The sequence below is a fragment of the Ovis aries genome, chromosome 1, assembly GCF_016772045.2.
Source record: "Ovis aries strain OAR_USU_Benz2616 breed Rambouillet chromosome 1, ARS-UI_Ramb_v3.0, whole genome shotgun sequence".
Classification (NCBI taxonomy): domain Eukaryota; kingdom Metazoa; phylum Chordata; class Mammalia; order Artiodactyla; family Bovidae; genus Ovis; species Ovis aries.
The window spans coordinates 109,309,446-109,323,921 of NC_056054.1; the positions used below are offsets into that span (position 1 = coordinate 109,309,446).

Below are 14,476 nucleotides of genomic sequence, written 5' to 3' on the forward strand. Positions count from 1 at the left end.
GAATGGCATTGAAACATGTATAACATCATATATGAAATGAATCGCCAGTCCAGGTTCAATGCATGATACTAGATGCTTGGGGCTGGTGCACTGAGACGACCCAGAGGGATGGTACGGGGAGGGAGGAGGGAGGGGGGTTCAGGATGAGGAACACGTGTATACATGTGGCGGATTCATGTTGATGTATGGCAAAACCAATACAATATTGTAAAAAGGGATCTTATTGTCATAACAATATGAAAAATATATAAATCTTGTGATTTGATTAGGAGTTGTAATCCTGGAAAACTGTCCAATTGTCTCATTCTCTGTCACTTTGTATGACATTTTTGCAAAGCTCTATTTTCCTGAGGCATCTCAGAATGGGGGAAGGTGAAATGTGTTTAAAATGCCACAAAGTGCATGAGATTCTTTTTAAAGTCTGATGATTCTTTTCCTAAAAAAAGGAGAAACTTTTCTTTAAATTAATGTTATCTTCTGTTCCACTCTTCCTCAGTGCTCTAGTTTGTAGAACTTCTGGCAGTGTTCCTAGTTGGTCTGAAAACTATTTTTTTTTCATATTGTTTTGGCTATTGACATAAAATTTGACATAAAATTGTCATAATGAGTAACTGACATAAGGTATATGATAGTCTTTCCACATATCTTATAACAAGCTGTCAATGACACATATCCCCCCACACTTTTATTCAGAGATCATCTAATTCTTCCTGTCCCTTCCCATTTTGTGGTTGGTTATCTAAAGTTCACCTACTGTGTCTAAGCGTCTCATTCTTAATTCTACTTTCTGATCAAGCTCAGATAGCTGAAGTTTAACATGTTTTTCACTTTTGGAGAGCTACTTTCCTTTGGCTTATAGTGAGCAAGAAAAACACAGTAATTCATAAGTACAAGGGAAAAATAATTTCATGTATGTCCTTAATCCTTAGCTAGAGAGATAATATGTTCTTGGCCTTGACAAAAAGCCTGTTAATTGGTTGTCAGTTGCTCTGTTCCACATTTAGCCTTAATTCTTATTTTGGCAGGTGTTTTTTGGAGGGAATCAATGAGTTCCATCAAACATCTGGAGATGCCTGCCACCTGAAGACTTCGTGCTCAATTCCTCATGCACGTCTCCATCTCTGAATTCTGGCCTCGGGCTCTGGCTTTCCTGTATTGCAGTGACCATGGAGTGGCTCAATGAGACCTTGGTGAGAGAGTTTGTCTTCCTCGGCTTCTCATCTCTGGCTGGACTGCAGCAGCTGCTCTTTGCTATCTTCCTGCTGGTCTACCTCTTCACCCTGGGCACCAATGCCGTCATCATCTCCACCATTGTGCTGGACAGAGCCCTTCACACCCCCATGTATTTCTTCCTTGCTGTACTCTCCTGTTTTGAGACTTGCTATACCTTCATCATTGTACCTAAGATGCTGGTTGATCTGCTGGTCCAGAAGAAGACAATTTCTTTTCTGGGTTGTGCTATCCAGATGTTTTCCTTCCTCTTTTTAGGTTGTTCTCACTCCTTCCTGCTGGCAGCCATGGGTTATGATCGCTACGTGGCCATCTGTGACCCTCTGCGCTACACAGTGCTCATGGGTTATGGGATGTGTTTGGGACTAGTGGCTGCTGCCTGTGCCTGTGGCTTCACTGTGTCACTGGTCACCACCTCATTAGTATTTCACCTGCCATTCCACTCCTCCAATCAGCTCCATCACTTCTTCTGTGATATCTCTCCTGTCCTCAAGCTGGCGTCTCATCACTCTCGTCTAAGTCAGTTGGTCATATTCATGCTTGGTGTATTTGCCTTAATTATTCCCCTGTTACTTATCCTGGTCTCCTACATCCGCATCATCTCTGCCATTCTAAAAATCCCATCCTCTGTTGGAAGATACAAGGCCTTCTCTACCTGTGCCTCCCATCTCATTGTAGTAACTGTTCATTATGGTTGTGCCTCTTTCATCTACTTAAGGCCCAAATCCAATTACTCTTCAAGTCAAGATGCCCTAATATCTGTGTCTTATACAATCCTCACTCCATTGTTCAATCCAATGATTTACAGTCTAAGAAATAAGGAATTCAAATCAGCTCTTCGAAGAGCAATGGTCCAGACTTCATATCCTGTTAATTAAAGAACTAGTTTTTTAACCGTTCAGTTAATTGTAAACCTTTTATGTGCCAAGTAAAATGTGCTTTCAAATATTTTTTATTTAAATGACAGTTTTCATATGAAAAGAATGGGACTCAAAGAACTTAAGATATTCTGGCTATCTGCCATGAGTAATACTCTAAGAAGGCCATGCAGACATGAAAATATAATTCATTTCTAGAATAAATTTCATTTTATTTCATTCCTGTAAAGATTAATCATTCAAAAACAAATATATCAGTTAATGAGAGCAAAGATACACCCAAGCTATCTAGTTCAAAGAATAGAAGAAAAAATAACTATTCTTACCCCTCCTGTTATCAGTTCTCCCTTTCCTGAAGAAAACAGGTAACCTTGGTCCCTTTCATTCTACAACAAACTTTAGTGCCCCTTTTTGTTTCCTGATTCTTTCTCTCCCAGCTCAATCTACATATTGAAATGGCTTTGCTTTTACCTGAGGTTGTTCTGTCCTTTCCTTTGAGATTGGAAGCTTACTATGGAGTTTCCTTCCTATGTATGTTTATGCTATCATAGCCTATCATAGCCTCCAAATTTATACCCTGAACGTGATACCTATTTATTCTCTTCAAGGCAGCTACTAACACTGAATAACTGATGAAGTATCTCAAGTAATCTAAACAAAGGAGCTGAGTTAATATTAATAGGATGAAGAACATGATTTTTCTAATGACCAGAAAATCCATGGAAAATTCCTTCAGTGACTCCACTTTCCATAGAGGATGACATCAAGAATTCCCTGTTAGCAAGGATTTATCACCTAATCCCTGCCTGCTTCTGTGGCATTATTATTTCTAACATTATTACTATCCATTTCTCAGATGTGCCTCATCATGAACTTTGAAATTAGTGTATTATTTACTGGTCCTCAAAGTGACACTTTTTTGTGTCCTGCCATGGTTTTGCACGTGCTGCTTCTTCTTGGAATAATATTAAAAAGGAATGATGGAACCACTTTTAGGTGCATGGCTGCCTGTGTGGATGAGCTGACATTCACCAAGGTTGGACGTGAAGGAAGCTGAGCAAGTTTGGCAGCAAAAGACGGCAAAATAGGCAAGGCTATTCTACAAACATCCCTTTGGTTCCAAGCATTATATGAGGAACAGTGTAGACAAGGTCATGTTTAGTATAATGAATTTGAATTTCCTGAAGGCCACAGATTTTATATAAATACAACATTGTCAACACTGTTTGGTTTTCTTCAATATTCTGTCATTGAAATGATTCTGAGATGAAATATAAAGGATTTTTTTCCTTCCACAGAAGGGTGGAAAATCTAAGCCAGCAAGATCTCAGAATTCTATCTTACTTTTATGGGAGTAATTTTGCTTAGCTCTGTTCAATAGCTTGAATAGCCCTGTTCAATAGACTCCTTGACCACATTATTTTTTGGTAATTACAGCAAATTATGCCTTTGTTCACAATGGGATGGAGTGAGGTAACATGAAGGCATATGCATAAATCCATTCTTAATACAAATAACATCACTCAAAGAATAAACCATACATTTGGATTCCTGTGAAAAGGGGAATTATTATAAATTTCTATTTCAGATAATGTGGGACTAAAAGTCAAAACTTACTGGGCATAGACTTAAGTATTTCTCAACTCTAACAGAAAATCTTGCAGTCTTACAGTGACACTCTTCAGGTCTTTACTCTGAGGCAATAGTTTCCTGAAGTAACTTGAATCTGATCTTTCCCTTGAAGCCATTTTTTATTTTCAGAATCTTTGCTGGAGAGATTAGGGATAGTATGAGGAAACATTTCATTTTCAAGCCTGGCACTTTCTTTCACCTTACTAGAAATTTCTCATGAGTCACTAAATATTTTTTCTGATTCCAAGCCATAACAATGCAAACTTTCCAAGAAAGCACACAAATGCCCCCCACTTTTTTCTGTTTGATTGCTATTTTGTTTCTACTCTTTGCAACCCCATGGACTGAGCCTTCCAAGCTCCTCTGTCCATGGGATATCCCAGGCAAGAATACTGGTGTAGATTACTGTTTCCTCTCCAGGGGATCTTCATGACCCAGGGATCAAATCTGTGTCTCCTGCTTGGCATGTATCACTGAGCCTCCTGGGAAGCCCGTTTTGTGTCAAACTATATAACCGCTTCCTCTCTGTCCTTCAATGGTTTGCCATCAGTTGTCTCAAGGTTCTTACTCCTTTCAGTGACAGATACCTAAAGCAATTACAGATTTTCCTACCATCCACTGCAAACTCAATGCCATATTTTAAAGTTTAAGTTATAATATCACCTTGATTTTACATACCAAATTCTGTTTTAGCTATTTATTACCATTTAGTAAACTAGCCAGAAGTTTAGCTAAGATAACAATAGTTATTTATTTTACACACAAATCCACAGTTTTGGCAGGCCTTCATGTGATAACTTGTATCTACTCTTTGTGAGGTCACCTTGGTTGGCCCAACGTTGGCTGAAGGGTCATTTACAAAATTGCTCACTTATGTGACTGGTTAGTTCATATTAAATGCTGATTGTGTGGAAATTTGGGGCTGTTCAGTCTTGGTTTCTTACCACAAGGGTTTTATAAGCCTGCTTGGGCTTGCTCAAAATGTGGTGCCCAGAGAAGGAGATCAAGATAGCAAAGAAGTAGAAAGCCCAGGGATAAACCTGTGCACCTATCAGAAAGTTATCTTTAACAAAAGAGGCAAGAGTTTACAATGAGGAACCTCTTCAATAAGTGGTGCAGAGAAAAATGGACTGCTAAGTGTGAAAGAATGAAACTAAAACCCTTCCTAATATTATACACAAAAATAAACTCAAAATGGGTTAAAGAGCTAAATGTAAGGCCAGAAACTATAAAGATCTTAGAGGAAAACATGGACAGTACACTTTTTGACATAGATCTTAGCAAGATCCTCTTCGATCCAATTCCAGGAGTAACGGAAATAAAAATGAACAAATGAGGCCTAATTAACATTCAAAGCTTTTGTACAGGAAAGGAAACAATAAACAAGATGAGAAGACAACTCTCAGAATGGGAGAAAATAATTGAAAACAAAGAAACTTACAAAGGATTAATCTCCAAAATATCTAAGCAGCTCATGCAGCTCAATACCAGAAAAACAAATAACCCAATCAGAAAATGGGCAGAAGACCTAAACAGATATTTCTTCAAAGAGGACATACAGATGGCAAAAAAAAAAAAAAAAAAAAGGAAAAGCTGCTCAGCATCACTAATTATGAGAGAACTGTAAATCAAAACTACAAGGAGGTATCACCTATACCAGTCAGAATGTGCCATGCTAAGTCAGTTCAGTTGTGTCTGACTCTTTGTAACCCTGTAGACTATAGCCCATTGGGTTCCTCTGTCCATGGGATTCTCCAGGCAAGAATACTGGAGTGAGTTCTCATTCCCTCCTCCAGAGGGTCTTCCCCACCCAGAGATGGCCATCATCAAAAAATCTGCAAACAATAATTTTGGAGAGGATTTAGAGAAAAGAGAACCCTCCTGCATTGTTCATGGGAATGTTTAGTGATAGAGCCACTATGGAGAACAATATGGAGATTCCTTAAAAAACTAAGACTAAAGCTACTATTGTATGACCCAGCAAGCCCACTACTGGGCATATACCCTGAGAAACCATAATTGAAAAAGACACAAGTAGCTCAATGTTCATCACAACACTATTTACAATAGCCAGGACATGGAAGCAACCTAGATGGCCATAGACAGATGAAGAGATGACAAAGCCGTGACTTTTATACAACAGAATATTAGCCATAAAAAGGAGTGAATTTCAGTCATTGGTAGTGAGGTGGATGAACCTAAAGTCTGTTACACAGAGTGAAGTAAGTCAAAGAAAACAAATATAGTATATTAATGTGCATATATATGAAACCTTAAAAATGGTATTGATAAACCTATTTGTAAGGAAGGAATGGATACAGAGACAAAGAGAATAAACTTGGATATAGAGGGGCAAGAAGAGGGTGGGATGAACTGAGAAAGTAGCATTGAAATATATACACCACCATGCATAAAATAGATAACTAATATGTTAGTCATTCAGTCATGTCCAACTCCTTGCAACCCCGTGGGCCATAGCCCACCAGGGTCTTCTCTCCACAGAATTCTCCAGGCAAGAATACTGGACTGGGCATCCATTCTCTTCCCTGGGGACCTTCTAGACCCAGGGACTGAACCCAGGTCTCCTGCATTGCGAGCAGATTCTTAGCCATCTGAGCCACCATTGGGAAGCTGCTCTATAACACAAGGAGCCAAACTTGGCACTCTGTGTTGACCTAGAAGGATGGGATGGGGAAGTGAGAGGGAGGCTCAAGAGGGAGGGGGGATATATGTGCACAACTATATATATATAGTTACGACTGATTCATGTTTTATGGCAGAAAGCAACAGAACATTGTAAAGCAATTATCATCCAATTAAAAATTAAATGAATAAATAAAAATTTAGAAAGGAGATTACAGAGCAGGACAATGAGTTCACTTTGCTCCACCCATGCATTAAAAATACAGGTTCATGTGGAACAATTCTCAGTGAAAACAAACTGTAGACTAGTGGAAAGACTCTTATATAACTAAGACTATAAGAAAGAGCCATCAGGTTGGGCCATGCACCTCTGAGAGCAGACAGAGGAAAGGAGGGAAATTACACAGACATAGATCAAGCAGTTGAAACCATATATTGCTTGCCATTTTCTTGAGGTCTGATACCAGAAAGTCTAGGTCATTAGCTGGTTTGAAAAGCAGTGGGACTGACAGCAGGGCTGTAGAACCTAGGCCCTACTCATGAAGTACGTGCACATGCTTGCTAACACACCAAACAAGGTGGAAGAAACAGATTGAAACTGCCCAGAACTGTGGCCAGCTTTCCACAACCATCCTGGTGCTCACTCTAGCCCCTTTCTGGTCCCTCTTTCTCTGTGACACAGCTCCCACTAGGGTGAAGGTGCTGCAGCAGGGGAGAGTCCACAGTTTCAGGGGACAGAGTCTGCTCAGATAAGCCCAAGATTCAAACTGAGTGCTGGCAACAATTATTGGCATCCATGGGAGCAGAGGGTCAGAAGTGGTCCAGAATTCTGACTGGTGCTTGGATAGCATCAGCCCATGCCCTTATTTATGCCATATCAATTTAATATCATAGAAGTATACAGGCTGTTTTATCCAAAACACATCAACATATATATAGATTCCCCCTCCCCACCAAGTGCACAGGGAACATTCTCCAGGATAGATAAAATACTACCACAATACAAGTCTTAACAAATTTAAGAGAACAGAAATTATAGCAAGCATTTTTTTTCTTGTCATAACAGTATGATACTAGAAATAAATTATGGTAAGAAAAATGAGAAAAAAACAAAAATATGCAGAGACAAAACAACATGTTACTGAAAAACCAATAGGTCAGTGAAAAATTACTCTTTTCTTTAAATAAGAACTCAGAAATGTCTCAAGACAAATGAAAATAAAACATACCTTCCAAAATCTAAGAGATGCAACAAAAGCAATTTTATGAGGAAAGTTTATAGTGATACAGGCCTACCTCAAGAAAGAATATCAATATCAAAAAAACACTATGTAACATACCATTTAAAGGAATTAGAGGAACATGCAAAGCCATAGTTAGTCAGTAGAATGAGGGAAAATAAAGAGAGAGAGAAAATAAATTAGAGACCAACAAACAATAAAAATGATAAATGAAACAAAAACCGGTTTTTTTTTGAAAAAATTACAAAAAATTCACACTTGAAGCTCAATAAAAGAGAAACGATTAAAAAGAGAAAAGAGAAAAGATTAAAATCAACAAAATCAAAGATGGAACAAGAGAAATAGCAACCAATAGCACAGAGATATGAAAAAAAAAATCATGAGACTACTACAAACAATTACATGCCATCAAACGTGCTAACCTAGAAGAACTGGATGAATTTCTAGAAATATACATTTCTTAATACTGACTCAGAAAGAAATATACAGTCTAAACAAACTTACCATTAGAAATAAAATTAAATTTGTAATTTTAAAAAGAAACAAAACCTCCCAGCAAACAGAAGTCCAGGACAGGATAAATTCACAGGGCAAATTCAAACACATAAAGAAGAATTAATGTTTATTATCAAATTATTCCCTCAAATTGAAGAGGTGGAACTACCCCCAACTTTATATATTATTCAACACCACCCGTTACCCTGATACCAAAACCAGAAATAAAGAAAATTATAGGCCAATATCTCTGATGAATGTAGAGACAAAAATCCCCAACAAAATTTAGTAAACCTAATTCAAAAATATATAAATTGACTCGTACACCATGATCAAGTGGGATTTATTCCAGAGACACAAGGATGGTTCAATATCTGCAAATTTGTCAATGTCGTACACCATGTTAACAAAACTAAAGCACAAAAATCAGATGATCTCAGTAGATGCAGAAAAAGAATTGGAAAAAATATTTATTCATGATAAAAACTCTCATCAATATTGGTATAGAGATAGTATATCTTAACATTATAAAACCCATTTATAACAAACCTATAGCTAACATGATACTCAATGGTGAAAAGCTGAAAGCTTTTTCTCTAAAGTCAGGAACAATAGAAGCATATCCATTCTTAACACTTCTATTTAACATAATGTTGAAAGTTGTAGCCACAGCAAACAATAACAAGGAATAAAAGTCATCCAAATTAGAAGATAAGAGGTAAATTGTCACTATTTGCAGTTGACATAATGCTAAATATAGGAAATGCTAAAGTCTCCATAAAAATATTAGACCTAATAAACAAATTTAGTAAAGGTGCAGGATACAAGATTAACTCATTGAAATCTGTTGTTTTTATATACACCAATAATGAACTGTCAGAAGGGAAAAGCAAGAAAACAATTCCATTTAAAATCACATCAAAAATAATAAAATACCTAGGCATAAATTTAACCAAGATGTGAAAGACCTGTACTCTGAATACTATAAAACAATGAAGGGAATTGAAGATGCTACAAAGAAATGAAAATATATCCTGTGTTTATAGATTAGAAGAATTAATATTGTTAAAATGTTCTTACTACTGAAAGCAATATACAGAGTCAGTACAACTCTTACCAAAATACTTTCACAGAAGTAGAACAAATAATCCTAAAATTTATGCAGACCCATAAAAGACCCTAAATAGCCAAAGTAATTTTGAGATGAAAAAATAAATCTGGAGGTATCACACTCCTGATTTTAGATCATATTACAAAGTTATAGTCATCAAAATAGTATGTGCTGTTTTGAAATATACCCATATACCTATGATGAGTTAATCTATAACACACAAAGCAAGAATATGTACTGGAGAAAAGACAGTCTCTTCAATTAATAGTTTTGAGAAAAGTGGAAAACTAGCTACATGTTAAAGGAAAAGATTAGAACATTTTCTTACACCATACAAAAATAAATTCAAAATTGATTAAAAACCTAAATGTAAGACTGAAAGCTATAAAACTTCTAGAAAAAAAAAATCAAGACATGCTTTGACAGAAATCATAGCAATTCTTTCTTTTTCTTTTTTTTTTGATCTGTCTCCTACCTCATTCTGTTCCATAGGGAACAAAAGGAAAAATGTAAAACAATGAAACAAGAACACTTTCTGACACCATACACAAAAATAAACTCAAAATGGATTAAAGCTTTAAATGTAAGGCCAGGAACTATAGAGCTTTTAGGGGAAAACACAGGCAGTACATCACAGCAAGATCCTCTTTGACTCACCTTTTAGAGTAATGGAATTAAAAACAAAAGTAAACAAATGAGACTTAATCAAATGTAAAAGCTTTTGCAAAGCTAAGGAAAAATTAAACAAGATTAAAAGGCAACTCTCACAAATGGGAGAAAATAATTGCAAAGTAAACAACTGACAGGATTAATCTCCAAAATATTCAAGTAACTCATGACTCTCAATGAGCTCCTTGAGCTCATTAATTGAACTGAACAACAAACAACCCAATTAAGAAATATTTGGAAGACCTAAACAAGACATTTCTCCAAAGTAGACATACAGATGGCCAGCAAATACATGAGAAGATGCTGAACATGGCTCATTATTAGATACAAATCAAAACAACAATGAAGTATCACTTCACACTGGTCATAATGGCCATCATTTAAAAAAGCTACAAACAACAAATGCTGGAGAAGGTATGGAGAACAGCGAACCTTCTTGTGCTGTTGATGCGAATATAAATTGATACAGCCACTATGGAGAACAGAATGGAGAGTCTTCAAAAAACTAGGAATAGAACTAACATTTTTTGTTGTTCAGTCATTAAGTCACGTCTGACTCTTTGTGACCCTATGAACTGCAGCATGCCAGGCTTCCCTGTCCTTCACTATCTCCCTGAGTTTGCTCAAACTCATGTGCATTGAGTCAGTGATGCCATCCAACAATTTCATCCTGTTTGCCCTCTTCTCCTCTTGCTCTCAAACTATCGCAGCATCAGGGTCTTTTCCAGTGAGTCACTTCTTCCCATCAGATGGCCAAAGTATTGGAGCTTTAGCTTCAGCATCAGTCCTTCCAATGAATATTCAGGACTGATTTCTTTTAGGATTGACTGGTTTGATCTCCTTGCTCTCTAAAGGACTCTCAAGAGTATTCTCCAGCACCACAGTTTGAAAGTATAAATTCTTCGGCACTCAGCCTTCTTTATGGTGCAGCTCTCTTGTCCATACATGACTACTGGAAAAGCCATAGCGTTAACCATATGGATTTCTGTCAGCAAAGTGATGTCTTTGTTGTTTAATATGATCTATAGGTTTGCATAGATTTTCTTTCAAAGAGCAAGCATCTTTTAATTCCATGGCTGCAGTCACTGTCTGTCGTGACTTTGAAACGCAAGAAAATGAAATCTGTCACTGTTTCTATTGCTTCCTCATCCATTTGTCATGAAGTGATGGGACCACATGCTACTATCTTAGTTTTTTAAATGGTAAGTTTTAAGCCAGTTTTCTCACTCTCCTCTTTCACCTTCATCAGGAGACTCTTTAGTTTTTGTTTGCTTTCTGCCATTAATGTGGTATGATCTGCATATTTGGGGTTGTTGATATTTCTCCTGGCAATCTTGACTCCAGTTTGTGCTTCATCAGCCCCACATTTTGCATGATGTACTCTGCAGATAAATTAAATAAACAGAACTACCATATGACTCAACAGTCCCACTACTGGGCATATAAGCTGAGAAAACCATAACTGAAAGAGACACAGGTACCCCAATGTTTTTGATCACTTTTTACAATAACTAGGACATGAAAGCAACCTAGATCTCCATCAACAGATGAATGGATATAAAAATTGTGGTACACATATATAATGATATATTACCCAGCAATAAAACAAATGCATTTGAATCAGTCCTAATGAGGTGGATGAAGCCTATTATACAGAATGAAGTAAGTCAGAAAGAGAAAGACAAATATTGCACATTAGCACATGTGTATAGAATCTAGAAAGATGGTGTTGATAAACCTATTTGCAGGATGGAAGTAAGAAATAGATTTAAGGGACTAGATCTGATAGATAGGGTGCCTGATGAACTATGGACGGAGGTTTGTGATATTGCACAGGAGACAGGGATCAAGACCATCCCCATGGAAAAGAAATGCAAATAAGCAAAATGGCTGTCTGAGGAGGCCTTACAAATGGCTGTGAAAGGAAGAGAAGTGAAAAGCAAAGGAGAAAAGGAAAGATATAAGCATCTGAATGCAGAGGTCTAAAGAATATCAAAGAGAGTTAAGAAAGCCTTCCTCGGTGATCAATGCAAAGAAATCGAGGAAAACAACAGAATGGAAAGACTAGAGATCTCTTTAAGAAAATTAGAGACACCAAGGGAACATTTCACGCAAAGAAGGGCTTGATAAAGGACAGAAATGGTATGGACCTAACAGAAGCAGAAGATATTAAGAAGAGCTGAAAATGTTTTAGCAATCAAAAACATTAAAAAAAAAAAAAAAGAAGAGCTGACAAGAATACACAGAAGAACTGTACAAAAAAGATCTTCACGACCAAGATAATCATGATGGTATGATCACTCACCTAGAGCCAGACATTCTGGAATGTGAAGTCAAGCGGTCCTTAGAAAGCATCACTATGAACAAAGCTAGTAGAGGTGATGGAATTCCAGTTTACCTATTTCAAATCCTCAAAGATGATGCTGTGAAAGTGCTGCACTTAATATGCCAGCAAATTTGGAAAACTCAGCAGTGGCCACAGGACTGGAAAAGGTCAGTTTTCATTCCAATCCCAAAGAAAGGCAATGCCAAAGAATGTTTAAACTATCACACAATTCCACTCATCTCACACACTAGTAAAGTAATGCTCAAAATTCTCCAAGCCAGGCTTCAGCAATATGTGAACCATCAACTTCCTGATGTTCAAGCTGGTTTTAGAAAAGGCAGAGGAACCAGAGATCAAATTGCCAACATCCGCTGGATCATCAAAAAAGCAAGAGAGTTCCAGAAAAAAACCCTATTTCTGCTTTATTGACTACGCCAAAGTCTTTGACTGTGTGGATCACAATAAACTATGGAAAATTCTGAAAGAGATGGGAATACCAGACTACCTGACCTGCCTCCTGAGAAGCCTACATGCAGGTCAGGAAGCAACAGTTAAAACTGGACATGGAACAACAGACTGCTTCCAAATAAGAAAAGGAGTATGTCAAGGCTGTATATTGTCACCCTGCTAATTTAACTTCTATGCAGAGTACATCATGAGAAACGCTGGGCTGGAAGAAGCACAAGCTGGAATCAAGACTGCCGGGAGAAATCTCAATAAGCTCAGATATGCAGATGACACCACCCTTGTGAAGAGGAGCTAAAAAGCCTCTTGATGAAAGTGAAAGAGGAGAGTGAAAAAGTTGCCTCAAAGCTCAACATTCAGAAAATGAAGGTCATGGCATCTGGTGCCATCACTTCATGGGAGATCGATGGGGAAACAGTGGAAACAGTGTCAGACTTTATTTTGGGGTGCTCCAAAATCACTGCAGATTGTGATTGCAGCCATTAAATTAAAAGATGCTTACTCCTTGGAAGAAAAGTTATGACCAACCTAGACAGCATATTCAAAGGCAGAGACATTATTTTGCCAATGAAGATCTGTCTAGTCAAGGCTATTGTTTTCCAGTAGTCATGTATGGATGTGAGCGTTGGACTGTGAAGAAAGCTGAGCTCCGAAGAATTGATGCTTTTGAACTGTGGTGTTGGAGAAGACTCTTGAGAGTCCCTTGGACTGCAAGGAGATCCAACCAGTCCATTCTGAAGGAGATCAGCCCTGGGATTTCTTTGGAAGGAATGATGCTAAAGCTGAAACTCCAGTACTTTGGCCACCTCATGCGAAGAGTTGACTCATTGGAAAAGACTCTGATGCTGGGAGGGATTGGGGGCAGGAAGAGAAGGGGACGACAGAGGATGAGATGGCTGGATGTCATCACTGACTCGATGGATGTGAGTCTGTGTGAACTCTGGCAGTTGGTGATGGACAGTGAGGTCTGGCGTGCTGCGATTCATGGGGTTGCAAAGAGTCGGACACGACTGAACGACTGAACTGAACTAAACTGAATGGAGATGCAGAGATAGAGAACAGACTTGTGGGCACAGCGGGGGAAGGAAAAGGTGGGACAAACTGAGAGAATACATGGAAACATATACATTACCATATACAAAATAAATAACAAGTGGGAATTTGCCGTGTAACATGGTGAGCTCAGCTCAGTGCTCTGTGATAAGCTCGAGGGGTGGGATGTGGCGGGAAAGAGGAGGGGTTTCAGGAGGGAGAGGACATACATATACTTGTGACTGACTCATGTTGATGTGTGGCAGAGGCCAACACACTACTGAAAAACAATTATCCTCTAATTAATAAAAACTAAAAATAGTATAAGCAGAATATGTTATGACAGAAATCATAGTGTTTTTTTTTTTGGTGGGGGATGTCTCCTACACCATATGGAACAAAAGCAAAAATCAGAAAATGGACTCAATTAAACATAAAAGATTTTGCACAGAAAGGGAAACCAGTGACAAAATGTTTTCCTGCTGAATAGGAGGAAGTATATGCAAATGATGTGACTGGTAAGGTGTTAATATTCAAAATGTATAAACAGCTCATAAAATTCAATATAAAAAAAGATTAAAAAATGAGTAGCTGTTCTGAATAGACAGTTTTCCAAAGACATACAGATGAAAGACACATGGAAGTATGCTCAATATCACCAATAGAGAGATGCAAATCAAAACCACAATGTAAGAATTACTATCATCAAAAAGTCTATGAACAACAAATGTTGGCAAGTATAAGGGAAAAAGAG

At 37.7% G+C, this 14,476-nt stretch overlaps 1 protein-coding gene across 1 annotated transcript; it reads left to right on the top strand.

Annotated features, from left to right (window-relative positions):
* The first annotated feature begins 1,166 nt into the window (after positions 1-1,166).
* Positions 1,167-2,108, top strand: LOC101111923 (olfactory receptor 10K1). The gene has a single exon (XM_012107493.4). The coding sequence runs from the start codon at positions 1,167-1,169 to the stop codon at positions 2,106-2,108; it is 942 nt and encodes a 313-aa protein (XP_011962883.2).
* Positions 2,109-14,476: the final 12,368 nt, after the last annotated feature.

Bases quoted from the DNA above. Each gene is read 5' to 3' on its own strand.
- LOC101111923 (XM_012107493.4), top strand. From the start codon at position 1,167: ATGGAGTGGCTCAATGAGACCTTGGTGAGAGAGTTTGTCTTCCTCGGC.